The sequence below is a fragment of the Dipodomys spectabilis genome, unplaced genomic scaffold (assembly GCF_019054845.1).
Source record: "Dipodomys spectabilis isolate Male_0828 unplaced genomic scaffold, ASM1905484v1 ptg000069l, whole genome shotgun sequence".
Lineage (NCBI taxonomy): Eukaryota > Metazoa > Chordata > Mammalia > Rodentia > Heteromyidae > Dipodomys > Dipodomys spectabilis.
The window spans coordinates 15,353,197-15,372,449 of record NW_024870746.1 but is presented as its reverse complement, the minus strand read 5'-3'; the positions used below and the strand labels follow the sequence as shown (position 1 = coordinate 15,372,449).

General features: G+C 35.8%; 2 protein-coding genes across 5 annotated transcripts in view; one reads left to right on the top strand and one right to left on the bottom strand.

Moving 5' to 3' along the window:
- The window catches only part of Gpatch2 (G-patch domain containing 2), a 140,008-nt gene extending 132,538 nt beyond the window's left edge, over positions 1–7,470 (bottom strand). For all 4 annotated transcript variants that reach the window (XM_042682036.1, XM_042682037.1, XM_042682039.1 and 1 more), the window contains exon 1: positions 7,311–7,470. In XM_042682036.1, coding sequence (XP_042537970.1) covers positions 7,311–7,366 — 56 coding nt within the window. In that variant the 5' untranslated portion in view covers positions 7,367–7,470. The remainder of the gene's footprint in view (positions 1–7,310) is intronic.
- A 306-nt stretch (positions 7,471–7,776) lies between these two features.
- Positions 7,777–19,253, top strand: part of Spata17 (spermatogenesis associated 17) — a 143,903-nt gene continuing 132,426 nt past the window's right edge. Inside the window, exon 1 of the mRNA XM_042682093.1 lies at positions 7,777–7,857. Coding sequence (XP_042538027.1) covers positions 7,790–7,857 — 68 coding nt within the window. The 5' untranslated portion in view covers positions 7,777–7,789. The remainder of the gene's footprint in view (positions 7,858–19,253) is intronic.

Here is a 19,253-nt window from a genome sequence, read left to right as displayed (position 1 = left end):
TCATGAATCCATTCTGAAGACGTCTCTTAGGCAATTTTAGTAAGGATAAGCATCAGTGTTATTTAGGAGTGTTAATAAATTATGCAATTCCTTCCAACCTAATTTCTAATTATTTTAAGTTGGATGGTGTGACAAATAGCCTAGCAATTGATTATATCTTCTAAACCTTACAAATAGTTTACATATATATATATATCTTTCTTATGAAAATCATAGGCAATCACTTTTTAGATGGAGTTCGAAAAGTACTTGGGGATCAAATTATTCTCAACAATCCTCTAGGGACTTATATACTTTCTAAAGTCTACAGCCAGGTAGGCACACATTTCTGAAAAGCCAAATAATAAATATTTTAGGCTTTGTAAGTCATTAGGTACCTTACAATTACAATGCAAAATAACCACAATTCCTACACTAATTAGTAGACTTCTTATATAATGAAGTTTTATTTATAAAATTAAGTAGTGGCTAGCCATGGTTTCCCATCCCTTTAGTCTATATATAGTCTGTATAGTCACCACCTATAATGTCAGGATTGGCACATTCTTTGAAAGTTTTTATTTTACTTAATGATAATCTAAAAACAGACACAAATAGTGATATAACTGAAGTTACCATTTATACAACCAGACAGCTTCTAATACTTGAGTATTTACTATTTATCAGTGCCCTGCTAAATATTTTATATGTATTTCCTAATTTCATTTTCATCCTGAATCCTATGGCATGGAAGAGAAGCAGAAAAACAGAGAGTAAGAGATAGATAGACAGACAGACAGAGACAGACAGACAGAAAGGAAGACAGACAGATAGGCAAAGAGAGCTCTGTTTCAATAGGACTTAACTATGTGGTAAAACAAAATTTCAAATAATTGAAATTCCAGCAATCCAGTTCCAAAGGGCCAATGCTAACTTAACCAGAGCTAAGAACAGCTAGCCAATTCCACTATCTGTAGTTTGGTTTTGTTTTTTACTTAGACCAGGCAGTACTACTTGTTGCCACATTATTAATGTGTGAAAGCTAAATGATTCGGTTAAAATTACATTGTTTTAAAAGAAAAAAAAAAGAGATGGGACAGCCAAATTAACACCAAGGAGAACTACAGCTGGTGAGAGGAATTAAACACAAAAAATCTAGTTTGTAGTGGCTAGAAGAATGTACATTTTGAGTGATTAAGCTTGTAAGTTAATGTGAGCTTGTATGTTCCAGATCGATCATCTTTGCTAATCTGTAAAAACAAAAAGTTTTATTTGGGTACCTGGGATTCAAAATCCTGGTAGTGTAACAAATATACTTTAAATAAATTCTGGGGGGCTAGGAATGTGGCTTAGTAGTTACAGTGCTTGCCTAGCATGCATGAAGCCCTGGGTTCGATTCCTCAGTATGACATAATCAGAAAAAGCCGCAAGTGGTGCTGTGGCTCAAGTGGTAGAGTGCTATCCTTGAACAAAAAAGAAACTCAGGGACATTGAAAATCCTGGTATCAGAATACAGCATTAAATAAAGAGAAATACATATCACAGAAGAATGGGCCATACTAGGACCAACAACATGGACAATTTTGATAAGCTACATGGATCTTTCCCATAATCCATATGTTAATAATTGACTTGATTTTCCCTTGATCTTTTCCTTTACCACTAATTCTCCAAAAGAAATTTAGTTTGAAACTATAGACATAATTCTGTACCTCTTAAAAAAAAATCACTTCAAGTTAGTTTAACATGTATTAAAATAAGGATTTCTTTTATAAAAGATTGTTCTAGAGTAACACACAGATTAGTTCTAAATAATAAAACATGAAATAAAATCAATGCATAAATATAGTATAAACTAAAATAAATATAATAAATAAGATTCAAGTTTATTTTGAAGAAATAATTCAGAAAAATTGGCAGTCTCTTTCTGTGTGTTTGGTTTTAGTTTTTAAAACAGCGTCTTGTCATAGTCCAAGCTGGTTTCACATCTGGAATCTCCAGTCTGAACTTTTCATATGTTGCTATTAGAGGCTGACATGAACAAGCCAGGCTTAATTGGTGGTCTTAACATTAATTTTGTTAATTATATGCCATTTAACTCACTAAAATCTGACACTCTAGTTTTTTCATTTAAAAAAAAAGATTGCTATATCTAACATTCTAACAAAATATAACCAAAAAGTACAAAGAAATTAAATTTCTTTAGAATAGTCCAACTCTGCTATTTTTCCAAAAAAATTATATGTAAAAAATTTTAAATTTATTGATATGGTTGAGTCAATTTACAGTTAGATGAATTAGATAATGAACACAATTCTTTTTGAATCATGTCTCCCCTTCCTTCCCTCTCTCATTTGGAACTCATCTGGAAATATTTTAAGTAATAATAAGCATTAAATAAAATGTTTATAACAACGGTTCACTAATAATATAGTTGTTTTCTTAGGAATAATACTGAAGAAAACTGACATACTATTATTTATTTCAATTTGGAAACTGTAAACTGGGAATGAACATACCTGCATGTTTTTTCAGGTGGTAATTGACTATGCTGAAAAATTATAACCTGTCTGATCAACCTAAGATTTGATAAGCCATTTTATTTAACAAAATTTTGGTCAAATGTCAAATTTGCTTGTCTTTTTCTAGGCAATAGTAAATATCCACTGAATTATTGACCTTGGGTTCTTCATCACCAGGCTCTCATCATTTCAGAAAAAGTCATCCTAAAAAAAATGTTTAAGCATCAGGAATATCAGCTAATGAAGAGAACAATATACTATTAGGGGATCCCTTTAAAGGCCTTTGGTTTAAGAAGCATTAGGAACCTGCCTTAGTTCTACCTTATTGCTTACCAGAAGATGGAAGCTGACTGACTGCCCGAGAAGAGTTATTTTTTGCTCACTAATTTAAATAGAAACTCACTGCATAACCCACGTTGGCCTCAAAGTTGGGATTCTCAAGCTAAATGTTTTTATTAGTGGAGAGCAAAATGTGAATTACCTATTCTGTAAGTACATGTTTATTTTCTTGTTAAATACTTAAAGAAATCTCCTGGATTAGACTTTGTATAAATACAATTTCAATGATAGACAATGAAGCCAGATGCAGTGGCTCAAGCCTGCCTGTAATCCTAGCTACTTGAGAAATAGAAAAGGGAATATGGTTTGAAGCTAGTCAGGGCAAAAATAAAACAAAACAAAAAAATTCTCAAGAGCTCCATCTTGACCAATGTCAATGGCATGCACCAGTCACCTAAACTTTGTGGTGAAGCACAAACTGGAAGAACATCATCCAAGTAAACTTGGGCATAAACTGAGACCTATCTAAAAAAGAAAAAACAAAAACACATATACATACACATACACAAAACAAAAAGGACTAGCAAAGTGATTCAAGTGGTAGAACAAGTGCAAAGCAAATACAAAGCCCTAAGTTCAAATCTCCAATACTGGTTGTTTTTTTTTAAAGTACACAGTGAAGAACTATGTATATTATGACTTCCCATGCACTTTTAGGAAAGCAGTCATAAAATTACATGGTATTTCTACATTATGTTACCTTTTATTGATATTAGGAAATATTAAGATCCTCTAAGAACGCAACATAAAGCCATTGTACAGCTTTATGACAATGGGCGACTAAATATACAAATGGTAAACCTTAAAGATTCCACACTGAGGGCTACATGGGCTACCTTTATGATTAAACACATGATCCATAAGAACTATCTTAATTCAAATTTCTGCTATAAACTTCCTTCCTTAAAGATACTGTTATTTACCAAAATAAATATTTATCAACAGTGTGGGTTAGGATTGTGGTTCAGGGGCAGAGCAATTGTCTTGAAAAAAAAAAATCAATGGAGATTCAATCTCCATCACACACACACACACACACACACACGCACACACACATGCACACGCACACACACACACACAAAATGAACTGTAATCTAGTAATTCATTAAGAGAGATACTACTGAAATTTTCTTTTTATATGTTTGTAGGGTAAGGCCATTTCAGGAAATGAAAATCCTAACATTAAACTTATACTAGTGCAGAAATTCCTTGACCTATATATGTAAACTATTAATCAGAAATAACCTTTCAGTATCCTTTAGAAAGAGGTAGGGGAAGTATCTTTTTATAAAAGATGTAAATTATTGGGATTTTATATTAACAGTAGGCAATAAATATAAAGTTGAACTCTCTAGAGAAAAAAGCACTGGTAGGAAAAGTAGAAAATCCAAGTAAAAATCCAAGTTTTGAATTTGCAAGCTATAGTCTTTATTCATTCATTCATTAGTTAAAAGACTTGGACAATTTACTTATTTTTTGATTCTGTTTAGTCATCATGAAAAAGAAGGGCAATTTTTATCCCTAAGGGATTTTGTAAGTATATAAGAGCAGGTACATACTGTTGAGAGAAGTTACTTCATCTTTCAACAATGCCTCAAAAATAATAACAACTCTGCTTTTAAAGTAATTTTACTATGGATCCTAAAGTTAACCATACTAAAAGCAAAAGCCTTCAACCGTCTTTGGGTCAGGAAGCATTGTGAATAGCAGAGAAGAGGAGACTACAGAAATATGCAAAGCTGTTTTATACAATTTTAGGAAGTTCATGGATTCCTTAAGAATCCTATTAAACTAAAACCGGAATCCAAAATTCCCAAGTGGTGGGAGGGGGGAAATATCTAACCTACTTTAATATATAGTTATAAACAAGAAAAAAGGGATTAAAAAAGATAGTACTTCCCAGGGGCTGGGAGGGTGGCTCAGTGGTAGAGTGCTTGCCTTGCATGCATGAGGCCCTGGGTTTGATTCCTCAGCACCACATAAGCAAAAAGAAAAAAGCCAGAAGTGGTGCTGTGGCTCAAGTGGTAGAGCGCTAGCCTTGAGCTGAAGAGCTGAGGGACAGCGCCCAGGCCCAGAGTTCAGGCTCCATGACTGGACCAAAAAAAAAAAAAAAAAAAAAAAGTACTTCCCAATTAAAAAAGCTTCTCCACCAAATAAAATTTCATTTCTAAAAGGAGAGCAGAAGCTCCCTGACTTGTGTTCAATTGTAGGCACTTCTGGCAGCTCCTACTTTCTTAACACAGGAGCACTCAGGAAGCTTCCTGTTCTAATCATGATGATTTGTTGGGGGGAGGGGAAGGAAACAGTCTAATTCTACTTTGCAAATTAATGATGTGGTAAGGCAAGCTCATTATTTATGCTTGAAGACCATTTTTTTGTTTGCTTCATTTAATGGCTTCAAGACTCACTCAAAGCTTCTTATTCTTCTAATTGTTTTCAAAATATAAATAACTGATTTTAAAACTGCCTAAATGAGTCAATCAAATAAGATAAAAAAATTAGATTAAAAAATATTCTAATTCTTATCAACAAACATTCTAGTATCCTATGCAACTTATGGTAGGATAAGAAACATCCTATCTATTGCTCACATATGTTACTGCTTAATAAATACTGACTAGCCTCAATTCCTAGGCTAGGAATGAGAAAAAAACTGAATTATTAGTACCTACTGAATTAATAGTACCTACCATACTTCATGATATGTAATAGATGTTTTAAAACAAATATCTAGGATAAACAAATCAATGAAAGATTAAATAAAGGAGCAAATAATATAACAAAAGAAAAACATAATGGCTAAAGTTTTATTTACATTTCATACTTTCTGCCACAATAACAACCTAGACACTCTTTAGTTTTAAGTAAATGTGAAGGTAGGTGCAAATTACCAGATAGTGCAAAGTTTTCTAGTCTGTCATAAATAAGAATGCTAAGGCCCTCTACTAAAACGGAATTTTCTCCAAATCATATTGCCTGTTACTTTGATCCTTAACTGAAAGATAATCTTGGATCAAACAAACCAACAGGAAGAAACAGAATATGAAGTACAGGTAGAGCAAGGAGTTAAGAGGGTCATTTAAAAAGAAAACAGTCACCCTACTAATCAATATAACCATGATAAGAGAAAAACAATCTATGTAGCATATTTCATCTACTTCCGTTCTCAAGATACTAACTGGTGAATCATTAGATGCCTACACTCCACAGATAATGACAGGGTAGTGGAAAAATTCTCTATCTCGTATGGTGTAATGGTTACACAAGTACAAATAACCATCAAAACAAGTAAAAATAAGTACTTAAAAACTTTGTCTTTTATTCTTAAGCTAATTATACCATTAAAAATGGCTCATGAGCCCTCCTTCATTGAAAATTGTATTTAAAAGTAGCTTAACCAAATTATAAACTATAAAATCACCCGAGCCAACTTGAAATAACCTGAGTAAGATATTCTTTTAAATCTTGTAATTGATGCAATGTTTTTATTAAAGATTACTGACCACTAGAATTCCTCAAGTTTCATTTCAGCAAAATCTGAGAATAGAGCTCTTTCCTTCACCCACTGGTCATAACTTCAAGGACCGTCATTGTAAATTTCCTTATTTGTCTCACAGATTATATTGTGCATACTCATAAGAAAAAGGATTGGAAGAAAAAGGATTGGCGAACTCCAAATACCAGCTTCTAGTTCCAGAATTAAAATGGGCAAGGCAACGTTGGACAACTCACCTGAAGTCGTCTCTGCCTATGATATATACTCTGGTGTCACAGAGCTGATACAAGAATAGGGTGTATTTTGTGAAAGTGATTTGACATGTTAAAAACAGTATGTTATTCTAACGTGTCACTGGTGAGGTGATTGATACTATAGATACGGTCAAGCCCCAAACTTAACTCCTGGCATTTAAGTCCTTAGGCAACACACATACTCATCTCATTTGGACCAAAGTGGGGGGGTGGGAGGGGTGTAGGAGACTAAAAGATTGCTGTCTCTTCCATCACTGATATTCCAGAACTCTGGATTTCTGGGATTCCATCTTCCAGGAACCTTACTGCAAACCTGGTCGTTCAGGTATGGGTGTGGAAGAGTCAACTGTGCATTCAGATAAAAGTATTCCAGTCTCGAACCCCGGTCAGCAGTTCAGGGGGAGATCAAACCCTCGCCAGCACAGCAAGCTCAACTCCCAAATACGTCAGACAAGTAAGGGCAGGCATTGACACATCTTTAGTACACACCCAAATGCCTCCCAAGCACCGGTGGAGGAAGCCAGGCCGCGCGTCTCGGAGCGTCCATCAGCACGCTCTCCCCGTGCGGCCCAGGTCCAGAGGTCCCCCCCACCCCACCCCGCACACACCCCACCCCGCACACACCCCACGCCCGCACACACCCCACCCCGCACACACCCCACCCCGCACACACCCCACGCCCGCCGGCCATCACACCCCTTCCGGGGGGCCCAGCCTCACCAGCTGTTCCCGGCGGCTGGAGCTCCGTTCGGCTGGCGCCCGGTGGCCCCGAACATTAACGACACCCAGGAGCCTGGCCTTGAGGCTCAAGCCCGAGCACTGACGCCAACTACCTCAGCCCCAGCCCGTTCCAAAGAGCGGTTCAGCATTTTGAGAGGAGCTTCCGGAAGCTGCCAGGAGACGGAACCGGAAGTTGGAAGCAACCATTACTTCTCCACACCCCACACACACCCCACCACCATACACATTCCCACTTCTTTTTCTGACTAGAGATACTCCCTTTAGACGGGGTGACGAGAATAAACTTGACTTTTGAAAGCACAGGAAATTCTCTTCCCAGTCATCTGAAGACCTGGAAGCGGCGAGAGGAAAAAAAGGGTGCACCAAAAGGCCACCCCCGCCTGGAACTGGGCCATGGTGTCGCCCGGTTGTCATGGAGACCGACAGAAACACCGGGGCCCATTCCTGGCCTGGCGGCCATGGCCACTCTAGCTCGGCTGCAGGCTCGGTCGTCGTTTATAGGAAATCAGTATTACTTTAGGAACAGGTAAGTCATGAAGAGTGGAAAGCCACTTGTTTTGCAGCGGGAGCTTGCTATTTACGAATCCCTTCTCCCAGATCTTCCCTGAAGTAGCTGCCAACAGTTAAGGGTAAAGAACTCTACCAATCCCAGGCGAGTGTAGACGGAGGAAGGCCGTGCATCCTCCAGTTGAGATCATTTAAGGAAAAGCTGGGCATAGATAAAATCATAAAGTGATTCGTTTTTCTTCTACGTCATTTCCCCACAATTTTAGGAAATCTTTTTTTATTCTCCCTGTGGAAGATCCAGAGGCCTGGTTGGTATCATTCAAGCTGTCCAGCTCCATGAGCTCAGTGTGTCCCCATGTCCCCTGTCTTCTTAGGAATTTGAGCCCCTGTGGTTTCACAAACATGATAGAACACAATTATTCTAGTACTCATTTATCTTAAAGTGAAAGTATCTAAATCAATGTAAAAAGATAATCAGTACCAATGTATCAATTAATAATTAATGAAAGAGGGCCAAGGAAGACACTGTGAGCATTTGCTATTTTCCTATTCCCACACTTCTTGCCTAGGAGGAGGTGCATTTAAACAGTAGCCTCTTTCCAACTTCAAAGAATACTGTGATAGAATACAGTGCAAAGACTGAACACTGAACAAAAATCTTGCTGAGCAGTTAACATTTATTTCATCTAATGTATTATAACTGTGAACCTCTTAACACATTGAATTGCACCTCACTTCTTGCTAGAAGCAAAAACAGGATCTCTTTTATCTCTATCATTTTTCAGTATCTCTCAGTTTCCTGATACTGTTCTAAATATTGAAGATATAACACACAACAAAAAATCATGACAGAAACAGAACATTAAACCTATATATAGTATTTTACCTTGTACTAAGTGTAAGAGAAGTAATTCTATCCAGATCCCTAACAAGTTAGCTCAACAATAATTATTCACTAAATAACTCCACTAAAAATCAACCAATCATTGTTTTAGTTTAAATATACAAAAATAGCTAGCTATGAAGTATTCATCATAACAGTTGTTTGTTTATCACTCATTGAGAATATGTGGCCACACATTTATTTGTGACAAAAATATATCAGTGAAACAAGTTCCATCCCCCATGATACTCTCAGCCTAGTATAAAATTTAGGCACTTAAAAGATTATAATTATAGTAAGGGAAACATCTAACATTTCTTTCAATGATTTCTTCAATATTGGTAACAAGATAAGGACAAGGTGCTACCTAATAGCTGGCACTAAAATGAGGCTGGTGATGAAAAAAAGCTTTGTTGAGAATATATGTTGCTAAGTAATGAGATAGGTGATTTTTCCAAGTTAATTTTTCACCCTTAAAGTCTACTTGCTATCATTTTAATCTTATTTTTCATTATGTCTAATTGCAAAAAAAAGCACTTTTAACCAAAGCTTTCCTGAAAGGACTGAGATTTGAGAACCATAGCTTAAAGCTAGCCCATGCATAAAGGTTTGTAAGACTCATCTCTAATTAATTAAAAAAGTAGAACTGTGGCTCAACTGGTAAAGCACCAGCCTTTGGTGACAGCTAAGGAACAGTGCCCAAATACACTCACTCTCTCCCCCCACCTCCCCTCTCTCTCTCTCTCTCTCTCTCTCTCTCTCTCTCTCTCTCTCTCTCTCTCTCTCTCTCACACACACACACACACACACACACACACACACACACACATCTAAGAAAGGTACAATGAGTCCTTTTCATTATTGTGATTGATATTTAAACCTTGCACATATCACCCTTTTCAAAGCTACATTTAAATTTAGTTTATCATAATTCCTATGTATACATTAGTTTAAACATTAAACGAATTTTTTCTGACATTTCTCCTAAGAACTTAATATATTCTAGTAAAAGTCTCAATACTATAATTGTGAATAACATAGTCACTGATTAGCTCAATCTATTCTGTTCTCAATATGAGGTTAAATCAGGCAATAAAAAATCATGAGGGAAGCAAATCTTAAACTTACAAGTGTTATAAATGTCAGAAGGAATAAAACAAGGTAAGGTAAACACAGTGAACCAAGATGCTGTTTTGTATAAAGCATCTGAAGAAGCTCCTGATCAGGTGATGTTTGTTCATAAATCTAATCTACAAAAAGAATGAATAATTTGGCATCTAGATAGATATGTCATGACAGTGCAATCAAAAACCAGAAATTTTCAAGAATGTGTCAGAGGACAGTGTTACCAGAGCAGAGTGAGGAGGTTATAGAAGGTAGAATGTAGGCCAAAACATTTAGAATTATTCAACTATCATAAGGATATTGGCTTTTACTCTTATCAATACAGGAAGTTATATCAGATTTTTCAGCAGTGGACTGACATAATCTCTGTCTATAAAATAAATAATAAAGTAACCTTTAACTTTAAATTGGATATGGCATTTTGCTTCTGTTTTCCTATTTTCTTCTCTTCTTCTCTCCCTCCTTTTATTAGTATCTTAGTATCCTGGTATCTTAGTAGTTCTTGACAAAATTCAAGTCAAATTTTCTTCTATAAACCAAAATTAAATATCATTTGAAATAGTTTTAAACCATTTATAATTTTTTAGAAAAGTAAGCAGAAATATAGCTAGAAATCTTTAAATTTACTTAGATGAATGTGGAGGAATCAGCTGTAGGGGAAGAGGGCTAAAAATTCTACAGAGACAGTTATAGAAATCCTGTATAGGATTGTCAGAAATTAACATGAGCTTATTTCTACCACCTACCTATTAGACCCCATTCAGGCTTTGCCGTTTTTCCTAATATTTTTGTTGTTGTTGTTGTTGTTGTTGATGTTGTTGTGGGGCTTGAACTCTGGGCCTGGGTGCTGTCCCTGTGTGCTTCAGCTCATAGTGAGCGCTCTACCGCTTGAGCCACAACACCACTTTCGGTTTTCTACTGGTTTATTGGAGATAAGAGTCCAACAGACTTTTTTGTCTGGTCTGGCTTTGAACCGTGATCATCATATCTCAGCCTCCTGAGTAGCTAGGATTACAGGTGTGAGCCACCAGTGCCTGACTTCCCTCATAGTTTTTTGTTTTTGTTTTTTTTTTTGTCAGTCGTGAGGCTTGAACTCCGGGCCTGGGCACTGTCCCTCAGCTCTTCAACTCAAGGCTAGCGCTCTAACCACTTGAGCCACAGCACCACTTCTGGCTTTTTTTTCTTTTTGCTTATGTGGTGCTAAGGAATCAAACCCAGGGCCTCAGGCATGCAAGGCAAGCGCTCTACCACTGAGCCAACTTCCCATAACCCCCTCATGGTTTTTGAATGAACAACCTAAACAGAACCTAAAGAGAAACTAAGGTGTAACCCAATAGTATTTGTAGCAAAGGAGTCTGCTTTTTCTTTTTCTTTTGTGTGTGTGTGCTGGTATCAAGGCTTGAACTCAGAGCCTCAGTACTTTTCCTTAGCTGTGGTTCAAGGCTTGTGCTCTACACTTGAACCACGGATGTGGTTAATTGGAGATAAGAATCCCACATACTTTTTTTGTGGGTGGTTGGCTTTGAACCACAATCCTCAGATCTCAGCTTCCTGAGTATCTACACTTAAAAGTATGAGCTACTGGAACCCAGCTCTTTTCTCTTGTAGTTATCCTGAGTTTGAAAACCTTTTCGATCTTTTATTTTTATGACCTTGACACTTTTGAAGATTCTCAGTCCTTTGAAGATTCTAGATGAGTAAATCCTCAATTTGGATTTTTCTGTTTTCTTCAGGATTAGAAGTGAGTTACCCATTATTGTCAGGAATATCATATACTTGTGTAATGCTGGGATCTCATGAGTTTCCTACTAGATACTATATGATGCTATCCCATTAGTGATGGCATCCATTTGGATTGCTTAACGTGTGTCCACTAGACTCTACAATGGAATATTCTTCACTTTCCCTTGTAATTAATAGTGTCTTATCCTTACTTATTCATGCTTCAGATGTCCCAGATTTGACCAGGGGAGGGACTCCGGGCTTTCTTCTGTAACACTTCTTGGCTTGCTGACACAAGAAAATAGTCCAGGTTCATCTGTACTTTTCTTGCTCTGGTTCTGATCCATCATTTCTCAGCAGAGATTTTTCTTCTCCTTTTGGTAAAACTAAATTCCTATTGGGTGTTGCGGCTCTTGGAGCCTGACAGGGAACTCTGTGTGTGTGTGTGTGTGTGTGTGTGTGTGTGTGTGTGTGTGTGTTCATACACATTTTACATCTATATTATGTCAGTCATATATCTACTAAAATCCATGAGTTCTCACTGACAACTCTTAATTTAGCACCATAGGATTCATTTTAATTTTTCTTCTTCCTCTTTTTCTGTTTTTAATTTTTTTGAAAGATAATCTTTATATGTGGCCCTAGCTAGTCCTCAAGTTTTGAACTCAAACAAACAGCCCCTCAGCCAGGCACATGCCTGTAATCCCCATGAGACTCTAATCTCCAATTAACCACCACAAAACCAGAACTGGCACTGTGCCTCAAGTGGTAGAGCACTAGCCTTGAGCTGAAGAGCTCAGGCAGGGCCCAGGCCCAGAGTTCTAGCCCCACAACTGCCCCCCCCTCAAAAAAATCCTCCCCTTTCTCAGTTCCCAGAGTAGTTGGGGACACCAGATTTGAAATACTATACCTGACTTCTCTCCTATTCTTAAAGTAAAAGCACAAAACAAGCAAACAACAACAAAACCTGGCCCCTATTATTTTTATTTTGTGTACTTATTTGATCTATTTCTGATGATCTGTGTTGGCTACTTCATATGTAGACCTTTCTTCACCTTCTCTGACCTCATCAAGCCATACCTTCTCTTCATGGAATATAGTCCATATTAAGCTCAGATTGTGGAGCCTACCCCATGTGGAGCTCTCTCATCCTGCACCCTCTATGCAACAAACCACCTACTTTATTTGCCTGCTGTCAATGGCTTTAGGACTTAATTTGTTCAGGAAATGAACTGAGAGGGAAGATGATAACATAAATATTTTAAAATAAGGAACTATGATAATTTCTACTTGATCTCATGCATATTTGCCATCCTTATTGACTGAGTTGAGAAGAACAACGAAGACAGGTAGTGAAAGACAAAAAGTAGACCATAGATCTAAAGTCCTATTCCTTGAATTGAGTGCTTCTTTTTGGCACATGGGTGATAATCAAAGGGTAATATAGATTAAATGTATTATCTCCCTTTATTGGGCTTGAAATACTGAAAACTTAATAGATTATATCCAAAGCAATCATTTTGTACCCCAACATTTCTGATAACACACGGCTATGAATACTGGAATTGTCCAGTTTCTTAAAGTAGTTACACACATCCAGTAATGGTATTACATTTTTTATCTAATATTTATACATAGCTAATATACATAGGTTAAAGCAAGAACAGTTTTTTATATAAAAAGCATTTTTGCATATTACTGGAATGAAATTAAGCCACAAATTCTCTTTATATTTTCTATTTATTGTCAGTTAATTTTGACCACTAATGACACCAAGAATGTAGTGTTATCTGGGGTTATAGTACTTTCTTCTAGTTGATGATAAAATGACTGGAAACTTATTATTTTTTTCTTGATTTTTATTACATTCCTGGTAATACTTTTGGTCTTTCATCATTATTAATTCATTTAGTATTCATTGTGATAATACTGATCATAATAAATTTATTTCAAATTCATGTGGATGTCATATTTTATTCACTGCTATAGGATTTTCATTGTAATTTGGAACTAATTATTATACCATTAAAATAAAGTGTTACCCACATTCTTCATGTTAAACATAAAATGTCTAACAGTTCATGACATATGCGTAAGTATTCAGCATCTCAGTGATAACCCAGGTATCTTAAATTTTTCATTTTTAAGCAGTTAAAAAAGAAGAATGTATGTAGAAATCAGAGCACATAAGTTAAAGCTTAGCTGTAAGTTAGCTGCTAATTAAGTTTTAGTGTTCCTTTACATTGTGATATATAGTTCTTATTGATATGTGCTTATATTTATATACATTAATGTAACACTTCAAAAAGAGATTAATTTTCCACTTAACTGGTGTCAACAGGAGAGACTAAAAAACAAACTCAAAACAAAATGAGTTTGATTGCTTATCTTCTGCATTTCTAATGACAGTTATAAGTAGATGGTAACTTCATAATGTATTAATAGTCAATATTCTAACCAATAGATTATTTCCAAAGGAGTATTAGATGGAGCTACTCATATTTCCTTCTACATTGTCAAGGCACATGTTGATTGTTATGGGGAAGGAAAAGCAATATTTTCAGTAATTTCAATAGATCATATTAAAATGATTGAAATCTAGTAGACACATTGCATGGTAATGGTAATTAAACATTTAATTATCATAAGAACTAGCATCTCATTTTCATGAATTTTACTTAAATTAGCCCTGTTAAATATCCTTGTCTTTGAAGCCTGTTTTCTTTGAGTTGCCTGCTGGATATTGTGTTGCTGTATCTTTGCCATGTTTAATATAAATGACATTTTTAATTTGTTTCCCCTTGTGATTGATTAGAATAAGACTTTGAAAGAAAACTGATCCTGAAACCCTGCAACTAGACTAAATCATAGTCTTCTTTCTTGATATATTTCCCTTAAATTCTGGGAATTGTAGTATATGTGTATCTAACAACTGGACTCCATTTCATTTTTTCTGCATTTTATACCTTTCACTCTAAATTTTTTTTTAATTTAATTTAATTTTATTTGTGAACATACTGTACAGAGGAGTTACAGTTACATGGGCAGGATAATGTGTACATTTCTTACCAAGCATTGCAGCCTCCTCCTTTGTTTACCCTTCACATCCCTTCCCAGCTTCCCCCCTCCCCCCCTAATCCCAATCCTTCTCCTTTCCCCCCTTCCCCGCCTCCCCCCCCCCCCCCCCCCCCCCCCCCCCCCCCCCCCCCCCGCACCAACGTTGTAAAGCTCGTTTTGGACATGACAACTTGTACTTCTCATTGTTGCAACAGGTCCACCTGTATCCTTAAACAACTGGTTTTTCCCCGTCTCCTCCACAAGTTATACTGACATCAAATATAGTGAAAGCAGTTTGCTTTCACTATATTTGATGTCAGTATAACTTGTGGAGGAGACGGGGAAAAACCAGTTGTTTAAGGATACAGGTGGACCTGTTGCAACAATGAGAAGTACAAGTTGTCATGTCCAAAACGAACTTTACAATGTTGGTGGGGGGGGGGCTGGGGGGAGGGAGGAAGGAGAAGGATTGGGATTAGGGGGGGAGGGGGGAGGCTGGGAAGGGATGTGAAGGATAAACAAAGGAGGAGGCTGCAATGCTTGGTAAGAAATGTACACATTATCCTGCCCATGTAACTGTAACTCCTCTGTACAGTATGTTCACAAATAAAATTAAATTTAAAAAAAAAAAAAAAAAAAAAAAAAAGAATTCATTGGGTACACAAAATACGGGGAAAGTAAGGGAAAGGGTAGGTTGAAGGGGAGGTGAGAATGTGGAAAGGGGTGACATTGATCAAGATGCATTGTATTCATAAACTGCTTTGTTAAATAGCAACTCCTTTGTACAACTATTTAAAGATAATAAAAGTTCTAACCTCAAAAAAAAAAAAAAAAAAAAAAAAAAAAGAAATGTACTTATTACCTGACTTAAATAACTATAATCCCTCTGTACATCGCCTTTTTAATAAAGTATATGCCATCCATCATTAAAAAAAAAAAAAAAAAAAAAAAAAAAAAAAACAAAGCAACAAAGAGATAATCTTATAAATGTGTTAGAAACACATGCATGAAAGAAAATAAACATTAAAATACACATCTAAGGGTTCATTTTCCTGACATCACATTATCTGACCTTTTCACTCTAAATTTTTATGAGCCAGAAATCACTAAACTTTCAAGATGTGTAGTTCCAGTGTCAGTCAGAATTTTGGTATTTACAGTTGTACATTTTTTAGTATTATGTCAAAAATACTACAGTCTTATTCCTTATTTTCTTTGCTTACTTGACGTGTTCTTTTCTTCTTCCTCTCTCCTTCTTTTTCCTTTCATAATATTTGCTCAACTGCCTGAGAATAAATATATTAATAATATGTGAGCACAGCACTCAAGAATAAAAATGTTAAAGTTAGCAAGAAGAATTTGAGTACTATAGAAGTTGTAGTTGGGAAAATAATTTCACAGAGATGGAGCAACTTAGTTGTGCTCTGCTGGTCTACTCAGGAAACTAATGGACCAAAATGACTCTAGCAAAGGAAGAAGTACTGAAAGAGAACAGGGACAATTTGGAGGGAGACCTTTGACATTGCCAGAGCTTTGGACTTTACTCAGAGGCTTGGAATGTCCTATGGGCTACCAATAAAAGGTTTCAAGCCAGAAGAAAATGCCTGATTAGATTTATGTTTGCAAAAGATCATTCATGCAGTAGCTTGGAGAGAAGAGTGGAAAAATCATTTGGGAAATAAGACGTTTGTAATTACTTTAAAAATATGAAGGCAGAACTAATACAGATAGCTAATTGCTTCACAATCTCTGATGTAAGCTACTAAGATTCAAAAAAAAAGGAAAAAGGAAGCTGCTATTGTAAGAAAATGGATATGTATGTGTGAAAGAAAAAAAGAATTTTTCACATATATTGAATTTTAGACACCTGAGACTGTTATAACCAGATGTTTTAGGTGCACAGGTTGAGATAGTTGCCTGTTCTTTGAGAACCTATTAAGATGTTTCTTTTGGTCCCCCTTCTTCTATGTTTTTCATAAGACCAATCTCTTGAGTTTCTAAATTTTTCATATATTTGCTTTTTGTGTATTATTTCACTTTTACTGTATTTTTATCTACCATTACTATTGTTTTTAGCTTGAATAGTTTGGACTCTTATACATGAGAGATAGAATATGCCAATATATGTCTGTTTTGAATAGCATGCTATATTTTATTTATTTATTTTTTTATTTGTTATTTTTTTTGTCGGTCGTGGGGCCTGAGCTCTGGGCCTGGGAGCTGTCCCTCAGCTCTTCAGCTCAAGGCTAGTGCTCTACCACTTGAGCCACAGAGCAACTTCTGGCTTTTTCTGCTTATGTGGTGCTGAGGAATCGAACCCAGGGCCTCATGCATGCAAAGCAAGCACTCTACCACTGAGCCACCTTCCTAGCTGCATGCTATATTTTAATATAGAATGATTTAATGTTCAATAGAGAACAGAGTTTATAATAAATATTTTGTGTAAGATATTAGCAAACTGTGATTTGTTTTTCTATACAACCCACGGAGATATTAATACTGCATGATAACACAATATAAATATTATCCTTTTAAAAAATGTATTTCTGTATGTATCTTTGAAATAAGGTATTACTGGGTTCATGTGCCCAGACTGAGCTCAGCAATCCTCCTGTATCAGCTTCCTGAATGCTGGCACCACAGGCACTGGTTACTGCTAGCTTAACATTATTTTTCTTGGAGGTTTTTATGATATATGAAATCTAGGCTTTTTATGATATACCAGCAAATATGCCTATAATATGCTGTTTTGAAGTTTTAAAGAAGAAACTATAATTTAGATGAAAAAAAATTCTCAAACTTATTTCGCTATCAGTGGTCTAGTTAGGGGTTGAACCAGGGTTTCTGTGCTTGCTTCTGTTAAAGGACCACATTCCTTAAAGGTTACATCCAGAAAAGTCTCCTTTCCTTAAACTTGAATTTTTTTTCATTGTCTTCTAAATATGATATTAGTTTATTTCTTTTTTCCATTTTTAGTTGCACAAATACTTAATTTTTATTCCATTTTTAATTATAAAAATATGACATGACTATAATAATGAATTCAAAATTTAATAAAGTCAATTTCTCTTTCTAGATTTCATTCTCCTAAGATAACCACTTCCATTAATTTCCTCTGTACAGAATCAGACTTTTCTTATGAAAGCATTCACATGTACATAATTTTAATGCTTTTTATAATGTAAGAAGACAAAATGTTACACTGTATCTTCCTCTTTTTCTCACATTATAATGTTTTGTCTGTCTATGTTCAGACATATTGATTTATTTAAGTTGTCTTATGAGGATAAAGTTTTATTCATAGGCTCTCAATTTATTTAAGGAAGACTAATGCTACCACAAAGTTGCAATATTATATTTGGAAGTGATTATATGTATTATTTTATTTCTGCCTTTGCCATTTTTTGTTTTACTTTCCTTTTATTTTACCTTTTTACCTTTCATTTTTCATTCCTCTCTTCATATTTGCTTTATTATTTATTTTTTATTGTTTTATTTCTTATTGCTTAATACTTACTTGTTTCAGCTCTTAAGCTTATTTATTTTTGAGCAGTCTCTCCCTCTGTTCTCTTCTGGACACCAGTGATCACACACCTGTAATTATCGCTACTGAGATTTGAGGATTGCCAGCCTAGGCAGGAAAGTCCTTGAGACTTTTACCTTCAATTAACCACCAAAAAGGCAAAGGTAGAGCTATATCTTAAATTATAGAGTGCCAGCCTTGCCAGACGTAAGCAAAAAAGCTAAGGGACAGCACCCAGGCACTAAACAATGTACCCAGCTTCTAGATCCAGACTACCTAGAATTCAATCTTAGCTCTGACATTTATTCCAGATGTCAACTTTGGAAGAAACTGGATTTGGTTACATACTGCAGACACTCAGAAGGCTGAAAAGGGGATGTTGATTTCAGTGAAAGCCTGAGCTACATAGCCAACACCTTGTAAAATAGTATAGGACCCTGTCTGGTTTTCAAAGTCACAGACAACTTTTTTTACATTGCAATAGAGGTGTTTTGTTTTTTTTTTTTTCATTTTTGTAGGTCGTGGGGCTTGAACTCGGGGCTTGGGCGTTGTTCCTGAGCTCTTCAGCTCCAGGCTAGTGCTCTACCACTTGAGCCACAGCACCACTTCCAGTTTTTTAGTGGTTAATTGGAGGTAAGAGTCTCACGGACTTTCTTGCTCAGGCTGGCTTTGAACCGTGATTCTCAGATCTCAGACTCCTGAGTAGCTACGATTACAAGTGTGAGCCACTGGCGCCCGGCCATTAGGAGTGTTTTTATTTTAAATACCTACTGAATATTTATCTGAAACATATATGCGTAAATTAACATTATGAAAATCAAAACGACCTTTTCAGAAAAACAATACTGAATTTTTCAAAGGAAACAAATATCTAGCCATTTTGTCTACTTTATTCATTAAATTTCTAACTGTTCCAACTAGTATTCTAAAAGAAAATTTTATATGAAAGCAGTAAATTATAGTTAGTCTACACAATAGTACTTATAACAAATAGGAAGAGAAGATAAGGCTCACATAAAAATAGGGTAGAGATCTGTTTTGACTAATTACTTCCTTGTTATCATTCAGTAAAATCTGAGAATCAAGTTTGTTTAGGTCTTTATAA